Genomic DNA, 22,372 nt, shown 5'->3' on the forward strand with positions numbered 1-22,372 from the left:
ACCTGGCCTCAGCCAAATGCAACAAAGAAATAGCCAGGCGTTGTGGGCGCCTGTCGTCCCAGCTACTCAGGAGGCTGAAGCAAGAAAATTGCCTAAGCCCAAGAGCTGGAGGTTGCTGTGAGCTGTGATACCACTGCACTCTACCGAGGGCAACAAAGTGAGACTCTGTCTCTAAAGGAAAAAAAAAAGGAAGCAGCAGGGATACCCACAGTGCTTGTGGTTGATAAAGACCTACAATCCTATTTGACCAGCATGCGTTGTTTCCCAAATCCTGGAGCTGGGTGGGACTGGGCTGGGATCCTAGTGAGCTGTGTGGTCCGGTGCAGGTCATTTAATTTTTCTGAGCCTTGGTGTGACACAGGTATGAGGATGATGCTGAGTCCCTCCAGGGCTAGATAAATGCTTGTTCCCCTGAGCTGCAGGCATAGCCTTCTCAGCCCGGGGTGTCCTTCCTGTGTCTCTGCCCTATTGCTGAGAAAAGGAGGGGTTGGTTTGTCGGAAGGAGAGATTCAAAGCATCCACAAGAACTTATCTAATGGAGGATGCTATGGGCAGAGATAGCTCTTCTAGGCTGGCTTGGATCCCAGAGTTGCCCAGAGAAGACCAAGATGCCATCTGCTGGGCAGAGGGGAAGTTTCAGGGGAGGCGTAACCCCTCTGAGGCCAGGAATGAGCAGGCATCCAGGTTGAGGGCGCCGTTTTCTCAAAGGTCGCCAGACCCAGAGAGGAAGGTCCCTTCACCCTTCCTGCTGAGATCCAGTGTGAGCACAGCCCTGACAGGGGATGGCCAGGCAGCCAAGGGGACAACAGGAGCTCCTGACCTAGACTGCAGTAATCTGAGAAGGCTCCCCAGGGGAGGTGCTAGCCCAGCAGAGGCAGAATCTGCCAGATGAAGGGAGGAGGATGGGATTCCAGGAGGAAAGAACAGCACAGACCAGGCCAGAGCCCAGCTGCGGCCTCATCTCATTTGCTGGATTGGAGGGTGCAGGGGGTGTGCTCTGGCTCAAAGCCATAAACAGGCAGTTTCTGCTTTTCCTTCCAGCAGCTCCCAAGGGAGGGTTTTTACCAGAAGTAAGATTCTTGACCTGGCCACAGTGACTTTTCTCCATGTCCTTGGCTCGAGGACACATATGGCCCTGGGTCACCATTCTTGAGGCCAGACGGAGGGACAGCCCAGAAAATCAGAGCCAAGGAGGCCTAGCCTCAGGCACAGTGTAGAGGAAAACATCTGCCCTAATCAGGCTCCAGACCTGTGATAGAAGCATATAAGACTTGGGTTTGGGGGGTGGTGCCTGTGGCTCAGCGGGTAGGGTGCTGGCCCCATATACTGAGGGTGGTGGGTTCAAACCTGGCCCCGGCCAGCTAAAACAGCAGTGGCAACTGCAACAAAAAATAGCCGGGCATTGTGGCAGGCGCCTATAGTCCCAGCTACTCAGGAGGCTGAGGCAAGAGAATCGCTTAAGCCCAAAAAGAGTTGGAGGTTGCTGTGAGCTGTGACACTATGGCACTCTACCAAGGGCAACAGAATGAGACTCTGTCTCAAAAAAAAAAAAAGAGTTGGGTTTGAGAACAGAGGCCTGGGTTCAAGTTCTGGTACAGTCCGTTCTGAGCTCTGTGATAACCTTGCAAGCCTGTTCATGTTTCTGAATCTATATCCCTGCCTCAGGAGGATACACAAGAGGTGAATGAGACCACACATACCTGTGCACAGTGGGTCTATCAGTTTTTGAGAGAGATGGTCAGTGCTAACATGTGTGGTCGTATCAACAGAAGCAAAGCCTTGAATGAGGGAGGTGAGGCAGATCAGGCCACCAGGGCAGGGACTCTTTTGTTCAAAGCCCAGATTGAGCCATGAATGGGAAGAGTTGGAGTCTGTGGGGACCCAGACTTGAAACCTGAGGCCTCCTTGCAAGGAGGCCTCCTGCACTTCTGAAGAGCCAGAACTTTTTGAGTGAACTCCTTTGGTCCCTGTGCTCACTCTATCCATCCCCTTTTGTTGAATGCCCAGACTGCTTCCTGAGGGGTCCTTGTAACTCTGGTGCAGCCCTGTGTCTGTTGACAAAAATCTCAGAAGTAACTCCATCCATTATATGGGGTACATTGTAACGTTATTGGGAATAGAAACTTAGGGTCCCTTTGGGTGATTCAAAGGTCGCTGTAGAATTAGTCGATTCCAAGAAAACAATGTTAATGGATTCTTCATAGATACCATGTAGCTTGTCTCTGGGGCAGCTTGTTGAGGCTGCTCTAAGGTGTTAAAAGACATGGTATTTGACAGTTGGGACTTCCCTAGCAGGACGTAATACATCAAATCATCGTGGGGTTGGGAGTGCAAAAGCCAGTCTTATCCAACTGGGCTTGTTCAGCTTAGCCACAGCTTTGGTTTGTATCTAGCCAAAGTGAGTGCCTTGCCTGATCTGTACCTTGATTTTCTCACATATGAAATTTGTTTTACCCGTGTAGGGGTTGGGTTGGGGTATTTAGGCACCTCTGTGCCCATGGATGCCATGGGAAGGGACAGAAGGTGTCCACCGGCTTCATGTCCTCTGTGCCTTCCTCTTTCTCTCTCCAGCCTTTCTGCTGGGCCCACGTGGTACCCTGTGGCTGGACAGAGGGATGGAGGGCACGTTTGTGTGGCTCCGTGGGGTCCTAGCCACATTCCGGGACCCACCAGGACTCCCCTCTTCCTGCTGTATCCCCAGAGCCCCCCAGGTTTATCAAAGAACCCAAGGACCAGATCGGCGTGTCAGGGGGTGTGGCATCTTTTGTGTGTCAGGCCACCGGCGACCCCAAGCCCCGGGTGACCTGGAACAAGAAAGGCAAGAAGGTCAATTCTCAGCGCTTTGAGGTGAGTCCGGGTGGGGGGGAGGAAGCCTTGGGCCAGTGCTCCCCTAAGATGTGGCCACAACAGCTCCCCCACAGAAGATGTCACAGACATGCTCCCCAGATGTAGCATGGACAGTAGTGGCCAGGGCAGCCTGTCTGGGCGCCCTTTCCAGCTGGCCCCCTTCTCTCCCTACTATGTAGCCTCACCTGCCAGGCTCACTTGCCGTGCCAGATCCATGCTATGTGACTTCAGGCAAGGCCTTGAGCTCTCTGAGTCTTCTCACACACAGCACACTGCACGTAGGAGATACACAACTCTGAACACAGACACATGATCAGACATGCACATTTCTGCATCTAGCATGCCTTTGCCTGCCTGTCCCAGGGGCTTACATGCATGTCATCCACATAATACCCAGACCCAGGTCTCTGACTCCAGTGTATTGATGCTGGACACACACACACATGCGTGTACAGTCTTTCACTCATCTCTCAGATCATCTCCCACAATCCAGCCTGGGCAGGAACCTTCCTGGGACCCCAGCCTCACCCTGTCTTTTTCCCCTGCCCGTGGCAGACCATCGAGTTTGATGAGAGTGCAGGGGCTGTGCTGAGGATCCAGCCGCTGAGGACACCCCGAGATGAAAACGTGTATGAGTGTGTGGCCCAGAACTCAGTTGGGGAGATCACAGTTCATGCCAAGCTCACTGTCCTCCGAGGTACTGGGCTTCCTGGGCGGAGGGGGGCAGGGGAGGAAATGGACCTGGTCTTTGGGGATAAACACGAAAGGAATCCTTAAAGGTGTCCCTAAACCCTCCTGCTTTGGATTTTTGGGAGGGAGACTTTGATCTCCTTTTCCAGACCAAAACACTGCCAGGGTCCAGAACCTACTGGTAGGAATTTATTGAGCCTTTGCAGGAAAGAGAGGAGTTAAGGGACTACAGTCATCCCTATTTATTTATTTATTGAGACAGAGTCTCACTTTGTCACCCTCCATAGAGTGCTGTGGAGTCACAGCTCACAGCAACCTCAAACCCTTGGGCTTAAGTGATTTTCTTACCTCAGCCTCCTGAGTAGCCGGGATTACAGGCGCCCACCACAAAGTCCAGCTATTTTTTTGTTGTCATTGTGGTTTAGCAGGCCCGGCTGGGTTCAAAGCCACCAGCCTCCATGTATGTGGACGGCGCCCTAACCACCGAGCTACAGGGGCCAAGCCAATCATCCCCATCTATTAGCCTCATCATTCTCTTCTGATTACAAGAGGCTGATCCAAACACAAGTTGGTTCAATCAAGGAAGAGAATTAATTGGTTCATGTAATTAAAATTCTGTGGAGTAGTTGGCTTCAGGTTTAGCTGGATCTAGGGGTTCTTTCAAGAGAGTTCTCAGAGCTCAGTCTCTCTCTGCCTCTTGGCTTTGTTTACTTCTATGTTGACTTTATCCTTGGTGAGATTCCTCTCACCCCTTTAGCTTGGATCCCATGCTCTGAGGGAAGAACAAATACTCTGGCCAGGCTCTTCCCTGCAGGCAAGGGCATGCCAACCCATATAAACAGTTTAGTAAGGGTTGGTTCTCTCAAAGGAACAAAGAATGAGTGGCAGGCAGAAACAGCTGCTTGCCACTTCCCCTTACTTTCACACAGGCCGCTGGCCTAGTCCAGGTGGACTGAGAGCACCAAGAAGTTGCTTTCTCATTGTAATAAAAACAGCCTCACCACAAAACCCGTGCCCAGCTGTTCTCTGCTGCCTTCTCCACTATAACTTGGCTTTAGCCCTGGGGTGGCCACCTGAGTGCAAATCTTTGCTGCCACTTTGTAGCTATGTGACCTTGGGCAAATTAATGAACCACTCTGGTCTGTAGTTTTCTTATCCCTAAAGCAGAGTCATTTGGATCCTCCTAGTCAGTCAGAAGGAGTAATGATGGGTGAATGGTGCAGGTAGAGAGATCAGTATAATGCCACATGTGATGAGGTCTCTTTTTCTATTATTTTCATGACTCTTGTTATTTTGGTTCAGTTAGACAGCTGCTACCGTCTCTCTGCAGCCCTCAGGTGGGTAGATTCCATTTGTCACCTGCAGGGATGTTTCAACCAAGGGCATGAGACACAATGGTGCCCACATGTGGCTACAGGCACAGCTGTTCTAATGTTCTCTGGGGTAACATAGTTGTGGCCAGTGTGGAGCCCTGCAAGGACACACAAGGGCAATACAAGTGCCCATCAGCCCATGAATGTATTAAGGAACTGTGGTGTATGGATGCCATGGAGTACTATTTAGCCATAAAAAAGATGGTGCCTTTACATCTTTTGTATTTACCTGGATGGAGCTGAAATACTTTCAGTAAAATATCACAAGAATGAAAAAGTAAATCATCAGTGAATTCAATATTAACATGAAACCAACATATAAACAACTACATGCCCGCATATAAGAAAAACAAAAGTATAGTCTAGCAAGGTGGGAGGGGGAGGAGGGATGGTGATTGGCAGGATCTCACCTAATATACACAATGTGAGGGTGTCCAGCAGCCCCCTAGGTGAAGGGCTCAACTACAACTTGAACTTTACCTTAGAAATGAAAACAATGTAACCTAAACATGTGTGCCCTCATAGTAATCTGAAGTAAAAAAGAAAAAAAAGTAGCCCCCGAGTCATTTCATGCCAGACCCTGGTCACATGAGCTATGCAATCCCTCCTACACAAAGGCCTTGTGCTGGCCTGGTGCCTGTAGCTCAGCTGCTGGGGCGCCAGCCACATACACTGGAGCTGGCGGGTTTGAACCCCACCCGGGCCTGCCAAACAACAATGACAACTAGAACCAAAAAAAAAAAAAAAAAAAGCCGGGCATTGTGGCGGGTGCCTGTAGTCCCAGCTACTTGGGAGGCTAAGGCAAGAGAATCACTTAAGCCCAAGAGTTTGAGGTTGCTGTGAGTTGTGATGTCACTGCACTCTACAGAGGGCGACATAGTGAGAGTCTTTCTCAAAAAAAGAAAGAAAGAAAGAAAGGCCTTGTGCTGGGTTTTACGGTCTGCCATTGCCGTCTGGAAAATCTTAGTACGTCTCTAACAAGAGACCTCATAGTTGCATGTGTGTGGATCCAGCTGGGGGAAGGAGGGAGGAGCAGAGGAGGAGTATGCCTTCCCAGCCTGGCCTGCCCCCTCTGCCTAGCAGATATTTTTGACCTGACCTTTCGTGGGCACAGACAGAACAGCCTTTGAGCCTCCATTGTAAGTGCTCAGAGTGTTAAAGGACAAGTTGTGATATCGCTAACTGCCTCATTTCTGGGAGTCTGGGGTAAAAGGACCCTGTGCCCATCCAGTCTTCAGCTGCTGCTCTCTGTTGTCGGGCTAACTAGGAGCCCATCTTCCCTGCCAAGGCCCAGGGCTCTGGACCTCCTGCCCACCCAACCCCACCCCACCCCAGGGAACTTCGGCCAAGCCACCGACAAGGGGGACCATCTGGACTGCCAGAACTGCTTGAAGCACTCCCTGCCTCCTCCTCCTCTGCCATCTGATTGTGAACCCCGCGCATGCCTCCCGTGCTGTTGTTTTAATTAAACTCCGAGGAATTGGGCACAATGTGGTACGCGATGTACATTTTTGTTTAATTAGGAGCTCTCAGCAACGTCAGGCAGCCACGGCCTCCCCTTGCACCCTGGCTGGCTGCTACCTACACATGCTCACGGGGACCCCCACAAAGCTGTGTATGCACAGGAAGTGCTCGTGGGTAGATGTGTGTGGGTGCAGGTGCCCACAGGGGAGAGCGTTTACACCCATGCACACGCTGCACACACATGCCCACACACAGAAGAGTGTGAGGTTGCTCACACACAGTAGAGGCACACAGGCCCTCATGTGTGCACATGAGCACACACAGGGATACCCTTGGATTCGGCCCTGGGCACCAAGACAGCTTGAGGCCCAGATGTTCTGGCTTTAATCTCCAGTGATGTCATCAGCCAACCAGAACCACTTGCAAGGCTGTCCGTGCTTCTGGCGTATGAAAGAAGGATGAGGCCTGAGCCACCCCAGACAGGGTCTAGATGCCCCCTCAGGTACCTGATGGGTCCAGCTCTGCTTTGGGGGTTTTATAGCTGGTCTGGTCCAGCTCTGGGGCCAGCCAGGCCTGGATGCAGATACTGCTGCGTCCTGGCTGTGTGACCTGGGACAGGGGTTCATCTGCCTGTGCTTAAGTCTTCCATCCATGAGGAGGGCACAGCCTTCTGTGCCTACACAACACCTCCTACAGAGTTAGCTCAGGACCTGGGGCTGGGACTGTTTTACTCCCAAACAGTGACCTCTAGGCCAGACCTGAAGCTCTGTTCCACTGGGGAAATGCACATTTTGCCTGGTCTTGGCCTCTTGCCTTCTGCAGTGTTGCCTGGGGCTCAGACTCCTCTCTAGGTGGTGGCCTCTCACCCACCCGTATCCACTCTGTCCTCCTCATGCCCTACAGTTGTCCTGTTTGGGGCATTCATATGCAAATAACCCATGTGTTGTTTCTAATTTATGTAAACAGTATTATCTACTTTAGGAGATAGCAAACTTTTTCTCTAGAGTGCCAGAGGGTAAGTATTTTTGGCTCTGTAGGCCAGTCTGTCACACTAACAGCTCCACTGTGGAGTCATGGCAGGAAAGCTGAGAAACAATGGGCATGGCTATGTGCCAATAAAACTTTATTAACAAAACTAGAGGGCTAGATATGGCCCAGGAGCCATGGTTTGTGATCCTTGATCTATACCATCTTTCCTTTTGAATTTTGCCCACTTAGCAACATATCCTGGACTTTATTCCAATCTGTTTGTCCAACCATCTCTCTTGCTGTTTTAGATGGTCTAGCTTCTGTGTAGTAAGTCCCTATTGATGGATGTTTAAGTCCACTGTTGTTACTGCCAGCACCTCAGGACACCTCTGTGCATCCCTTCTGTAGTGCACAGTATGTAGATCATAGACGCTGGGCTCAGGGGGTCTCTGGTGGATGGTGCCAAATCGCTCCCTCCTGGGGCAGTGCTCCTACCAGCTTGCAGGCATGCCTTCCCATTTCTCCATGTTGCCAGCACTGTGATTAGTGACTTCTTTGTCACTTGCACATCAGGGGTGGAGTGAAGGGTGTATTAGTCTGCTCTGGCTGCCATGACCAAGTGCCCCAGATTGGGTGACTTAATAGGAATTTATTGTCTCATAATCCTGGAGGCTGGAAGTCTGAGATGAAGGTGTCCATGGGGCTGGTGTCTTCTGAGGCCCCTCTCTTTGGCTTGTAGACAGCTGTCTTCTCCCTGTGTTCTCACCCGGTTGTCCCTCTATGTCAGCTGTGGGTCACGATCCACAGGAACTATATTAAAGGCTTGAGGCATTAGAAAGGTTGAGAACCCCTGTTCTGTGTGTATCTGTGTTGCAGACTCCTCTTATTTCAAGGACTCTACTCGATTAGGGCCCACCAACATGAGCTTATTTTTACGTTAACTTCCTCTTGAAAAACCTTTCAGTCACATTTTGAGGTACTGAGAGTTGAGACTTCAGCATGCAAATTTGGGATTAAGGGGCAGAATTCAGCTGAGGACAAGGGGCTTGTGGTTGTTTTAATTTGTACCCAGAAGACTGCCCCCATCCCAGGGCTCCGTTGAGGATCAAAGGCCAGTGTAGAGATTGGGGCATGTTAGGAGTTAGAGCTGAAGGAGCAGCAGCCTCCCCCACCCGGCGTCAACTTCAGCTAAATTAGGCCACAGAGCCCGCCATCACGGTTTGTAGAGCACTGAACAGAGGCAACCCATCAATTAGCTGGCTGGCCTCATCGCCTCAGTCCGGAACCACGTTCCCACCAGTCACGGGCGCTCAGGGCCTGGGAGTTCCCAGGAGGAGCACATCAGGGGTGTTTGTGTCTCCTCCTTATGTTCTCCTTACCCCTGACTTACCCTGGCTGGCAAAGTGGGACCCTGAGGACTGGAGGCCTGGTACTGCGCACGGTGCTGACAGCACCTGGAATTGAGTTATCCGATCATTTATTGAGTGCCCACTGTGTGCCAAGCCCTGCACTGAATGCTAGGGACACCATGGTAACACAGCTATGTCATTATATACGGAATTTGATGTTCTGGAGAAGACAGTCGGGAGCCTGGGTGGATATAGGACAAAGCAGTGTGAGCCATTTGAAGGTGACATTCAGATAGGTAGATGGGGGGCAGGGGGGCAGGGATTCCAGGCCAAAGGAACAGCAGAAGCAGGTGACCCAGGAGAAGACTTGGGGACTTTAAGGGCATGGCTAGATTAGGAATAAGAGGAGAAGGATGACAGAGGTAGGTTCCCAAGCCTCAGGCCCAGAGGGGTAGCTGTGCATACTCAGACCTCTGCCCCATTTCTTCCATCTCCATCCTCAGAGGACCAGCTGCCCTCTGGCTTCCCCAACATTGACATGGGCCCACAGCTGAAGGTGGTAGAGCGAACCCGAACAGCCACCATGCTCTGTGCTGCCAGCGGTAACCCTGACCCGGAGATCACCTGGTTCAAGGACTTCCTGCCTGTAGACCCAAGTGTGAGCAATGGGCGCATCAAGCAGCTGCGATCAGGTGAGCACAGGTGGCCAACAGGACATGGAAATCATGGAGGATGGTATAGAGAGAGGGGCCTTAGGGCCTAATGGGAGACAGATAGGCAGAAACAGTGGCAGCCATGGAGGGCATTTGGCTGTGGGAGAGAATGTCTTCAAAGCTGTACCAGTGGGCAAAGAGGCAGGATAATGAATGGGCTGCTATGGGAGGTGGCAGAGGAATAGCATCTCTGCAGAAGCAGTAGGCTCGTTTAAGGAGAGTATGTCTAGTGCTGAAGCAGTACATGTCTCCAGAGGAAACAGTGCAGGTAAGGTGATGGGGAGCCAAAGAAGACTACAGAGACAGAGTGTCTCCAAGGCTAAAGCAGTACAGATGGAATGGGATGGAGAGACAAACAGGGTGGTGGTGAAGAAACAGGGTCTGTGATGGGCATAGACAGACAGCCCAGCCTGTTTGTTTAGACTCTGGCTGGGATGGGGAGACCTTTGAACAGAGCCAGGCCTTAGCCACCTTGGGGACAGGTGCTTCCACTATTGTACCTCAGCATAGCACCCACGTGCCCCATCTGAGTCCATCTGTTGGGGGGGGGCGGGGTTTGCATGTTGTGTCTGTCGTCCTACTGCTTCACAACGTGTCTATGTGTGCGTGTCTGGGCTCCCTTGCCAGCCAGGCCTGCTTCCGGTGTGTGGGCACAGGCGTGCAGGCCAGGCTCTCAGCACACATGGGTCTGCCTTCCCCTTCCCAGAGGAAAGCTTGTCCACATGCATCCACACTGCAGTCGCTCCCATGTCCGTGCATACAGGCCAGTGACCCATGTGCACATGTCTCAACCTGCACCTCCATGGTGCCCGTGCATAGGGACACACATGTGGTAGGGATGTGCTTGTGTGTCCTCACACATCTCTGGACATTGTGAGCACACATGTTGATGCCCATCGCATGTGTGTCTATGTCACAGATTTATATTTTAGCTTATTCAGAGCTTAAGGCCCTAAAATCACCCTACACCTCCCATACATAACTCTTTTTGCTTTCTCTCTCCCCTTCCTCTGAGGATCCCACCGTGGGAGCCCCCATCCCTCCCAGCAGACCTCCGCATCACACTCAGCAGCCCCCAGCTCACACCCATCTTCTCCCTACTCCCAAAAGAGCCCATTGGCCCATTCTCTACTTTTGGCTCCAGCAGCAAAGACCCAAGCCCTGAAAAAGGGCAGATGTGAAGCCCAGAATGATCTTCCCCGGAAAGACCCAGACCTTGCACTGGGAAAAGAAATAACTTCCCCCCTCCCAAACCGTAAGAGTGTTTGCAGCTTGTGGGATTCAAAAAGGGGGAACGATAGCAAACCTCGGAAAGCTAGTCATCTGCTGCTGGCTCCCACCCACAGAGCCCAAGCGGATGAAACAGCTGAGAGACTAGAAATTCTGGAGCCTGAGGACTCAGGTGCCAGCTCTGTGCCCTAGCACAGGCCACCCTCTGTGAGCCTCAGTTTCCTCATATAACGTACCTATCTCCTAGCATTCTCATGATGTCCAGGATGGAATTACTGGCACAGACTAAGTGCTCACTGAGCATAAGCCACTTTTTTAAAAACCAGGATAAATCTTATTATTCTGACTTTCCCTTTCTTCCCACCCCAAGGAGGAGACAGGCTTCTGCACAACCACCCATTAACATTCCTGTTCTCTTTTCTTATCCCTCTGTTGTAAACGTTCAGAAACCTTTGGTAAGTCTGATTTCTTCACAATGTCCACAACTAACGCCCCTCCCGTGTGCCCCTCCTGCCCTACCCCCTCAAACTAACAGCCACTGTGTCGGTAACTGTGACCTATTCTGCGTGGCATGTTTACTAACCTTCCACCCCCACCAGCCACCCAGCCCTCCATGCGGGGCACCAGTGGGCTGCAGAGAGAGGAGGCCAAAAGGAAAAGAGGAAAAAAGATAAGTCCAAAAAGGCCAACCAGACATCCTCAGGCTAGTGGACCTTCACATCTAACAGAGTTACCCTCCTGTACCATTCTTGGCTTCAGTGCCGCTGGAAAAGCATTTAATTACAGAAGTTTAAGGGCTAGAGATGGGGTGAGGTGGGGTGGGAAATTATCCAGCTGAGCTGGTACTAGGTACTTTTCACCTACTTTCCTTAGCATTCAGCCTGAATCTCCTGAAATCAACCACTGGACTAATTCTTACTAAGGTAAGAGTGACTGATACAGACTCACCGTAGTCTCTTCTCAGCTCCCTCTCGGTAGGAAGCAGAACTACCCTTAATGCCTAAGAGATGCAGTCCTCTCTGCTCGATAGAGTAGCCATGGGCAATTTGGCCATTTTGAGAAGCCTGGTTCTTCAACTCTAGCTTCTACTATCATCATCCAACAGTAGTGAAACAGTACAAAGGGAGGGCCAGTCTATATTGGTATTCTTCACAGAGTAGCCTCATGGGTTGTGGATATCCCAAAAAATTTAACACAGATTTCTGGTGTGGCTCACACCTATAATCCCAGCCTTTTGAGAGGCAAAGGCAGGAGAATTACTTGAGGCCGGGAGTTCAAGACCATCTGGGGCTACATAGTGAGACCCCATCTCTACAAAAATACAAAAATGAATAGTGCGTGGTGGCACACACCTATAGTCCTAGCTCCTCGGGATGCTGAGGCAAGCTAATCACTTGAGCTCAGGAGTTTGAGGCTACAGTAAACTATGATGACACCACTGTACTCCAGCTTGGGTGACAGAGTAAGACCTTATCTCTAAAAAAGAGGGAGGGAGAGAAGAAAAAACACAGGAACCACACAAAGTATAGATAGCCTAGAGTCTTTCTAGCCCAAGAGGCTGGAGAAGCTGGGATCTTGATGCCACCTCGGATTCTGAGCCTCGGGGCCTCCTGTATAACAGTTCTGGGCCACAAAGAAGAGGCTACATTTTCTCACCTGCCAGCAACTTGGCCCTGGTCTTGGGGTCTGCATAATTATCCCTAGCCATCATCAGCAGAGAACAAAGGCCTCAAAACTCCCCTGGAACATGAAGTGAGTGTATAAAATTCCAGCGTAGGGCTGTCTTTTCCTGCCTCCTAAGCCCAAATAGATAGCTCTTTCCTCTTTTCCTTTTGGAAGGTAAGAAGGCTAACAGGGCCCTCTCCCTCTGCCCCACCCCCTTCTCTGGCCTGTATGTAATAGCTTCCCTTTGCTTTATTAATGCCCAGCCCCGGGGCACTAACCCCTCCTTACCCCCCTGTCTCTAACAAGATTCCTGAGACTCCCGTCTCTTCCTGCCCTCCCTAATTCTGCTCTGTACTTGAAAGTGGTCCCTTGCTGGGCCCCCCAAGAAGCAAAGAAGGAAGGGCGGTTATGAAGGGCCAGGCCAGGCCGACAGACCTCCCATTGGGCATAGAGACACCCTTCAGGCCTGCCCAGAGAAGCTTCTGGACTCAATTTCCCTGAACCCCCAGAGATTTCCACCTCTACGGGAAGCCCTCCTTGTTCAGCATGCCCTGAGACCCCACCTCACTCATAGGAGGTTGTCCTGTATTCTTCAACAAAGCCTGGCCCAAGGCTGGCTCAACGCCCTTGGGGCAGAATGGACAGGCCTGGTTCTTGTGGCCTGGCCCAGCTTCCCTGGGGCCCCCCGGCCCCTCCGACTGCCTTCTGACATTCACCTGATTCTCTCTGCTTCCCTTACAGAAAGCACTCCGATCCGAGGTAAGAGGCTCTTCCCTCACTCAGCCACCCACCTACTCACACGCTCTTGTTGCCAACCCAGTCCCCCAGGCCCCACGAGGGCTGCCCCAGAACACCCCCTGCAATGTGTCCTCCTAGGCACCCTACCTGGTATCTGTCTAGTCTCTGCGTCTGTGTCTCTGTTTGTAGCTGGGGAACCAAGGATGACAGCCAGCTCACCTGGCTGTGAGAAGGGGGCTTTCTCCTCCCCAAGAAGGACACTCCCTGCCTCGCATGCCTACCCCAGTCATGGGAGCCAGGTGTGGTTTTGCCATCTGTAAAATGAGCATGCAGAAGAATGTTTCTAGCTTGTATAGCTCTTTTTGAACCTGGGACTCCCACCCGAGGACACGTAGAGACATGCATTCTCAAAAGCCAGGTCTCACTCCCTCCATCCCCAACGCAAAGTGCTACCCCAGAGAGAGACTAGAATAGGCCTGAGTGGGATCCCTGGAGAAGAATCAGTGTCTAGTCCTAACTTTTCTACAAAACACTGTGCGACCTAGAACAAGTTCCATACCCTCTCTGGACCTCCATAATGATACCTATTTGCATGCTTCCTTACATCCTTGAGGTCAGAGGAAAGTAGGAAATGTTCTGTGATGGTAGAGCCCTCATCCATTGCCCCCAGAGGGAACCTCCTAATCTGTGGGTCTGAGCCTGTGGGACAGCCATGAACAGAGGTGGGGAGCTTGACTGTGACTGAAGCCTGTGATTCAAACGCACTTGGAGATATTTACCCATCATTTAACTCATGGTCAGCAGGCACTTAGGTTCAGGTCTGTGATTCAAACATACTTATAGAAACCTTTGCCTCATTTATTAATTTATAGGCACTTAAGTATTTTATCAATGCCTATAGTTTCGAACATACTCAGCCTCATTTTCTTGTGAAAATGAGGACTTGTTCCACTTGTGGTTTCAAATGTCCCTAGGGAAATCTTGACCTCTTTTTCATTTACTCACGGGCGCTATAGTATTTAATCAAAGCCTGTGATTTCAGATATTCTTAGGACGGTTCATTCATTTTTATATGTTCACGTGGGAAGTGAAGTAATTGATTTGGGCCTGTGATTTCAAACATACTGTGAGGAAATCAGCCTTGCACCAAGGCCTTGGATTTGGGCCTGTGATTTTAAATATATTTGAGAATATTGGCCTCTTCTTGACATCTTTATTCATGACCAGCAAATTCTTTGATCCAGGTTTATGATTTCAACCATACTTGAGACATTTTAACCTCAACTTTATTTGTGAGCCTAAGAGACTTTCAGTTAAAACTCTAATTTCAAATATTTTAGAAATCTAATCCTCATGCAACCATGAGCATAATGAAGTTAGGTCTAGGACCATAATTTCAAACACACTTGAAGAAGTTCATTCAGTTACTCATAAGCTTTAGGATCTTGAATTCAGTCCTGTGGTTTTAAACACAGGTAGGGAACTTCAGACTTATTTACTGGGAAGTTTTCAAATGCCTGGGGAAATTATGATTCTTCTTCAGTTAGTTTCAGGCACAGAAGGCTTTGGTCCAGTCCTTTGATTTCAAACATACTTGATGCCTATCAGTCTCGACATCCTTTACCTTAGCTGTTCTGGGGTGTAACCCACTTCTGAAAGTTCAAGCACCCTTGAAGAAGTATAACCCTGTCTGCATTTATTTATGGGCACTGAGGGTTTTGAGGCCAAACATACTTGAGGAACCCAGATCCATGTTCAATCATTCATGAGCACTGGTTAAAACCAGCAAAGCAACCACTAGCTCTCTTGAGTTTTCACATTACTTATGGTGGCCCTTTAGATACCTGGATCCCTCAAATGATGGTTACAAGTTGTGAATGCCAATCTATCCTTTCTTCCTGGCCTGGAGAACATCACCTACAGCTTTCTCAAATACACTCCTCCAGCTTTATAATTTAACTTGGCAGTGGTTTTTATCTAGTACCAGTTAAGTGACCAGCTGCTTTTACAGTGAGAATGGAGGATTTGCTGGAGAATCCAGTGTGTTCAGGCCAGTATGGGACTGGTCTTGGGGTGGGAATTATACAAGCCCCAGCTTTGAGGCTTCTAGGCAAACTCATCTCTTTGTCTGCCTCTCCGGTCCAGCCAGAAGAGGAGACAGACCAAACCGTACTCTGGTGGGACAGCCTTCACCCACTTCCTGGCCTCCCTCTGACAAGCCAAGCTTTCTCCCCTCTTCCTGCAGGGGCCCTGCAGATTGAGAGCAGCGAGGAGACCGATCAGGGCAAATACGAATGTGTGGCCACCAACAGTGCCGGTGTGCGCTATTCCTCACCTGCCAACCTCTACGTGCGAGGTAGGGAACGCCGCATCCAGGTCAAAGGCAGGGACCCGCCCCGTCCCAGACCCCTCCCTCCTTGGGCTCGCAGCCTCTGGGCTCCCCCGTTCCCTGCAGACCCCAGCAGGAAGGCCCTTCCCTGGTTGCAGTGGGACCTTGAGTGAGGCAGCATCCCTGTCTGGACCTCAGTTTCCTTCTCTATAAAATGGGGACAGCTTAAATCCTCCCCCCACCCCGTGCCTTGCAATGGATGCCCCTCGGGGAATCAGTGATGGCCGGGTGGGAAGGCGTGGGGCAGGGTGGGGGGGGTAAGTCTTGGGCCTACAGGGCCAGGGGAGCCTGCAGGCTTCTGCCCCACCCCACCCCACCCGCCCACCCACCCACCCACCCAAGTCGGCTTCTGTGGTGTGTCGTGCCTTCCCGTGTTGTGTGCTGGCTTTGCTTTTCCCAACTCTGTGGCCTCATAGTGCCCTGCTTCACTACCCCCTGCCCTGTCCAGTGCCCTCAGTCTAAGAGTCGGGAGGTGGGGCGTCTTCAAGGCTACCCCTCACCTGCTGGTCCCTGCACCCTCAGCTAGCCCAGATCCTGGTGCTTTCTGTCTCTTCCTAATGACCCTCAGGAACAGACAGTTTAGACCATCGGGCAGCCGGGGCCATGGCAGGCACATGTACCCCAGAAGCTTGGGGGGTTCATCCAGCTGAGGCAGGCACGGCACCCAGGGAAGCTTGTCATTCTCGGTTTCTGATTTCCACTTAGTCCTTGCCCCCAGCACCTTCCCATCCCCTCACCCCAAGGAAGCTTCTGTATAAATGTCCTTCCTTCTGGGTCCCTTGGTGCCTCCTCCAAGGTGCCAGGGGGCTCCCCTGCCCCCAGATGCCTCTGTGGCCCTCCTCTTATCTTTGGGTTGGCTTTCTTGGGTCCTCTTCCTCCTTCATTTGCCACATCCTAATTAATGGTTGTTTCTGATCAGATTTGTGGTAGAAACAGCTTCCTCCCACAAGAATGCCAGGGCCCCCATTCAAACCCCAGGGCTACCCTGATGAGTTCTATAGAATTGACTCAATCGTATCCATCTCCAGGTCTCAGTTTCCCTCATGTAAGGCCCTAAGCCCTGGTCATTCTCCACTGGGGATGCCAGGCAGCTCCTGCCCTACCCACAGACCCTCACCTGCTCTGTCCCCACCGGCTGTAACTTCCACTGGCCCTGAAGCGACTCCTCAGTCCTAGACCTTGGGTTTTACATCTTGCTTCTGAGGAGGAGGCCACCCGGACGGGATGGGAATTGGGATGTGGGTGTGTGGGTGGGGAGGGGGTTGGGGGGCACCTCTGATCCACCATCACGGCACCTCTGGTGAGTTGCATATGTGTTCATGATTCCGATGGACTGGTCTTCACTTAACCTGCTTATTTCTCTGCCAACATCTGGGATGGGGGTTTGTAAATCTGGCAGAACTTAGAGAATGTGGACAGTAGGAATGGGGCAGGGAGTGGGGCGGGACCTTTGGCAAGGGTTTGAGGAGGGAGGGGCCTTCCGTGTCCTCAGCCCCCGGAGGTGGGCTCCCCAGCCTGAGCCTTCTTCCTCCTGGAGGCATTTGAGGGGCTTATGTCAGCCTCCCAATCTCAGATGCTCCAAAATTGAATTTAAATAAGAATTGAGAAAGAAAAATGTAGATCTTGTGTGTCAAGGGCAGAGTGGAGGAAAGGGAAAAAAAAAAAAGGTCATTGCTGTTATTTTTGTTTTTTAATTTTAATTTTTTTTTTTTTGGTTTAAAGAAAAAAAGACAACAAACTATTGCAGCTTTTAGCCTTGGGAAGTCCTCTTTTTACTCTCTGTATCTCCCCTATTTTTTTCTCTTCTTCCCATGTCATTGTGTTCCGCATCAAACCCCCTTTACATCCCTCAGAGCTTCGAGAAGGTTGGTGTGTTTTTTTCTTTTTTACTTTCTTTACCCACATTTTTACATTCTGAAAATGACACGCACACGCACGAAACACTTGTAGACACTACACGGACACGCGCTGACATGCACACAGAAAAAAATAGCAAAATGATGACAAAGATGAAATGTGAATAATAAATGCAAAGCAAACAAAACAAAAAAAATAAACTGCCAAGTGAGAGCAAAACCCAGAAAGACACGAAAATCTCAGCCGCGCCCAGCCCGGCCTAGGGCCGGCCGCACACATGCGATGCTTGCATTGTGTTCGCCTCTGCATCCGTTGGTAATGTTGTTGCTAAGTTTTTTGCACTCCTCGTCGTCATGGTAATTCGGGCCTGATGCATGCTGGGAGAATGTAAAAATTTCTCTGCATGCTTCTCTTGTTGGTTTGGTTTGGTGAATTCCTAACGCCTTCTGTTGGAGTGTTTCTTGTCTTCCGTTCTGTTCTTCTCTTTTCGTTTTCTTTTCTTTCTTTTTTTTTTTTCCTTTTCTTTATTTTCTTTTTCTTTTTTCATTTTCCTGGTTTTGTTTCATTTGGGGGGGGGGATTGATTGGTTCTTTTTCCCCCCTCCCATTCCCTTTGCCCAGTCCCTTTCTCCCCCAAAGCAATTAGTCTTTGGTTCTGTCTTGTTTCTGTGCTATTTAGTTTTGGTTTCTTGGGCTGAGCTGTTCTGTGGTTGTTCTCCAAACGCATTGTGATTTAAAAGCCAGTGTTCCTGTCCCAACTATCACCCAGGAGGGTGGAAGGGGTCCTGCAGCTAGGATGCTGGGGCAGAAAGTGACCACCTAAGCACAAGGACACAAGGGAGGTAGCACAGATGAATGGCAGAAGGTCTGGGTGGGGTGTATAAGGGGAGCAGCCTGATTTGCCTGAACTCACTGGCCAGTCCTTTTTTCCTAAGCTATCCCTCCTTTGGTGGCCATGGTGGAAGGAAGCTCAAGCAGGCACATTCCTATCCTTCTGCCTCAGCATTAGACTACCTGTTACTCTCCCCCAAATAACCCCTCACCTCCCCCCCAAAAAACAGGCATTTGAATGTGCATCAGCATTTTGTGTTCTCACTCAATTTAGTGATATCTCCAAATGAATAGTGATCACCTTAAGATGGGGGGCTCACAGCACCATCCTTCCGGGACAAAATATGCTTGGCACATGGCACCAGAATGGCAGCTGGCATGAAGACATTATACACTCTGTCTGGGCACACATTCAGAATTGCCCATCGGGAAAATGTAGAATGACAGACTTTGAAAGAAAAGCTTGGCCAGTTACCTGGCCTGGAGTACTACATCTCCACCTTCCAGGCAATGGTGGCTGCTTCCCATATTTCCCTCAGACTCTGAGCCCAGTCACAGGCATCTTTTGTCCAGCAACACAGCATGGTCACTTTCTGAGTACCTGAGCGTCAGAGCTGTGGAATTCTGGAGAAAACCTGTGGGCACCTTGGACACAGCCTCTCCCCTACTCTCTCTGCCTCCCAGACTCTCTCTCTGATTCTCTCTTTCTCTCTCTTTCAGCTCTCTTTCTCTGTGTGTCTCTCACTCTTGCAAACCTTCAGAGATACACACCCCCATCTTCCACCTCCCCAAGAAAAGGCCCTTGAGAGGCCCACTGCAACCCCAAATAAAAACCAGCCCCCAGTAAAATATCCATTTAGATTTCTAACCACTCACCCCCAGCTCATTATCCAATTTAGATGATAGTGAAGGGCAGAGGTCAACCTCTTTGGGATCCACCTTCTCTACACTCTCAATTATTAAATTCAGAGCCAAGTTGGCAAGAGGACTTCAGATGCAGTAAGAAGAGATTTATTTCTCCTATCTCTTTATTAACCCAGTGTGAGAGCTGCCAGGCTAACCCTCAGGAAAGCCCAAAAGATAGGAGAAAGAGGTCTTCAGCCTCTTCACCAAAGCTGGGTCTTGGTGAATTGGAACTGAGCACACTGAGGGTCTCTGAAGACGACTTGGATAATGAACATTAAAAGTTACCCATAGGATTGTTAGAAGATAGGGAAGGGCTTCAAGCAGATGATCTGGACAATTCACTTCCCTTCTTTGGGTGGCCTCAGTTTCCCTGTTATGTACTTCACGTGTCCACTGTTTGAATAAGATGGCATCTGGGAGACTGTTTTAAAAGAATTGTGGGGCAGAAGGTAGTTCATTTGCTCAGACCTCATTTTTCACTAGTGCTTTTCTGAGCTCATCTCATGATCTCATCTCCTGGCTCCAACTCCATCTCTGTGAGGTGAGTGGCCTCCTTAGAGCCACAGCTGTCAACTTGCCCCCCACACCACCACTTCCCTAGGAATTTCAGTGGCCACAGAAGGGGGCATTAAAGGCCCTGCTCAATTACTAGGTTGCCCTTGTAGAAAAGTGCCAGCTCACCAAAAGAGACAGGCTACCCATCCTGCGCTGCCTTAAAGCTACAAGTATTTACATTGTTGCCTGAGCAGCCAGTCCCAGGAATTAATTCCAAGAAATCCCTACTTTCAACCTAACTCTTCTTTTAACTGACAATATCTCCAACTGGGTGGTTCACAAGGTAGAATAATCAGACTTATTTGTCCCCCCCAAATTTATCTCTGGTATCCAAAGGACTGAAATCAAAACCATGCCCACTTTTAAATATGCATATAGCCAACAGATTCACTCCCAATAAAAGGAGTGACATGTTGCTCAGGTTTTTGACAAGGTGGGAAAATGATCAGATTATATTCTCCCTGGGAGTTAATTTTCTTTTCTGTTTCTTTAAAGCCGTAAGCCTTTAAGGTATGGGTTAGTGGGCAAAAGGTGGTATCTTTACCGCTTGATCTAGCATTATAGAACTAGGGTGCACTGGACCCAGTTAAATGGTGCACCACCCACTTGATGCCGGAAGAACTCAAACTAAGCTAGAGACATCAGGGAAGTCAGTCCCTTTAAGGGACTTAGGATATCTTCAAGATTTTAGAAGAGGCCAACGGGTCTGGAATAGTTTAACACAAAGTCTCAAATGCCAGTCTCAACCAGGACTTGATACCTGGTGCCATTAGGGTCTAGATTGCCCCGATTTCTAGGTCTTCTTCAGAACTCGTGACCCACACCCAGGCCTTTTCAGACTAATCCATAACATGCAATTTTATGGGACAAATTTGTTTTCAGAATTAAATTTCTAGCATCCAAGCCCTAGAATTTATAGATGTGGCCTTTCTAGAGGTTTTCCTTAACTCTTTCCTTAACTCTCTAAATGGGTAGATACAGGTAATGGACCCAGAATACTCCTGACCTCCTGTATCCCAAGAAAGACCTCCATTGGGGTGTACTGGCCAGCTTTCTAGTTTCTATTCACTATACTTGGCCATTTGTCTCCACCCAGGGCCCCCAGCTTGACCCTGAGGGCAAGCAGTGCTAGATCAGGACTCGGGCCTTCTCATCCCCAGGAGGAGAAGGGACACCAGGATTCCTTCCATTTGGGCTTAGTGGGCGGCCAGGAGGGGGGCATTCTGCAGGAACACTGAGCTCTGAACACCTCGCCTGCTGCCTGCCTCACACTGTTTGCATTGCTGTTTCCTGGGGGGACGGGAAAGGGGACTATTAGATTACACCTTGTCATTGGGAAAGTCCTGTGTCTCTGGCGGCCGCAGTGAGGGGGGTGGTGTGAGGGAAATCAGTGGATTGGCAAAAACTGGGAGGGACAAAAGGAGGAGATAGAGAGGGTACCAAAAACCAACAACAATAAAAAAAAAAAAAAATGCCTCTAGTGCAGCTCAACGTTCAGCTCAAAATGTCAACAACTTGCCAAGGCTGCTGGTCAGCCCATGGACCAGGGTTCTAGCCAGGTCCCTCCTGGCCTTGCACGCTGTCTGGATGGCGGAGGGAGCTGGCAGTGGGAGGGAGGGGAAGGAAGATGCACAAGGCAGGCCAAGGGAAGGTGCCCATCCTCCCTGGGCTGTGGGCTTGGGGCTCAAAGGAGAGGTCAGCCATGGGCTTTGGAATTAGGGCTCCAACCCCTTCCCTTCCCCCTCCCTGACAGGTGTAATCTAAGCTTAAATAACTCCCTTGGAGGCTGCACAACTTCTTGGCATCTCTCCCCTGCCCTCCCCATTCACATATTCATTTTGGAGTTTGGAGAAGCATCCAGAACCTTCTCTTACCCCAAAATGCCCAGCAGAGCCCCATCCCCACCCCCGCCACCTTGGAGCTGCGGCTTGCTGAATTGTTGAGATGTCTGACACTGTTGGGGTTCCCTACCTAGTGCTCCAACCAGATCACCTCACTTTTAAGTTTCTTCCCCACCCTCTTTCACCCTCACTGCCCCTCCCCAAAGCCCTTTTTGGTTTTTTAGTTTCTGCCGCCTCTTGCCTGGGGGAGGGGTCGTCTCCTGGTTGCTTTGATGGTTTTTGAGTTGTTTTTCCATGTGAATCGGGGTTTGAAGCGACCATCCCCTACCCACCACCCACCCTCCCAACCCCGTCACCCACGTGAGTCCCCCCAACCCCCGCTGGGACCCCCGGCTACTCGGTGACGAGAAGAGCTGGAAACCAGAGCCAGCTGCAGCGTGCTGAGGACCAAGGCTGGTGTGGTCCCCTTATAACCCGCCTGGACCCTCCATTCAGGTCGGTAATTGGGGGTGGGGGTCCCGCGGGGCCTCTCTGTCCCGTGGGCTCCGTGCCCACCTTAACTTTCTAACCTGCACCTCAAGCTTGCAGCCGGGGATGGAAAGCTGATGTGGGTGGGTGTCAGCACCAAACCAGGCAGAACATAGCATCAGCCACCTGCCCTTGCCAGCTGGGAGGATGTCCAGAGGTCTTTTACAGGCCTGAGCCAGCTATAGTGCCATTGGGCATGGTCGTCCTCATACTCATAGCAAACCAGCTTCCTACACCACACCCTTAGGAAAAATGAAGTGGGCAAGAAAGCAAGTGGGCAAAGTTTCTTAGGTGTCAGAGAAGGTTTTACAATTTATTGGCAGGTCCATTTAACTTATGGCTGCTGGCCATGTTGGGGATTGTGAGCACTAAAATTACTGTTATTGATAAATGCCTTCCCACATTTAACGGACTTACACTTGAGAACT

The 22,372-nt window shown here is 50.4% G+C and overlaps 1 protein-coding gene across 12 annotated transcripts in view; it reads left to right on the forward strand.

Annotated features, from left to right (window-relative positions):
* PTPRS (protein tyrosine phosphatase receptor type S) overlaps nucleotides 1-22,372 on the forward strand; it is a 99,544-nt gene that overhangs the window by 44,165 nt on the left and 33,007 nt on the right. For 11 of the 12 annotated variants that reach the window (XM_053579173.1, XM_053579163.1, XM_053579183.1 and 8 more), the window contains exons 3-6: nucleotides 2,702-2,847; nucleotides 3,403-3,544; nucleotides 9,196-9,384; nucleotides 15,284-15,394. In XM_053579173.1, coding sequence (XP_053435148.1) covers nucleotides 2,702-2,847; nucleotides 3,403-3,544; nucleotides 9,196-9,384; nucleotides 15,284-15,394 — 588 coding nt within the window. Of the gene's footprint in view, nucleotides 1-2,701; nucleotides 2,848-3,402; nucleotides 3,545-9,195; nucleotides 9,385-15,283; nucleotides 15,395-17,365; nucleotides 21,912-22,372 lie in introns of those variants that run through there. The other variant, XM_053579211.1, reaches the window with a different exon arrangement.

This window comes from Nycticebus coucang, chromosome 2, assembly GCF_027406575.1.
Source record: "Nycticebus coucang isolate mNycCou1 chromosome 2, mNycCou1.pri, whole genome shotgun sequence".
Classification (NCBI taxonomy): Eukaryota; Metazoa; Chordata; class Mammalia; order Primates; family Lorisidae; genus Nycticebus; species Nycticebus coucang.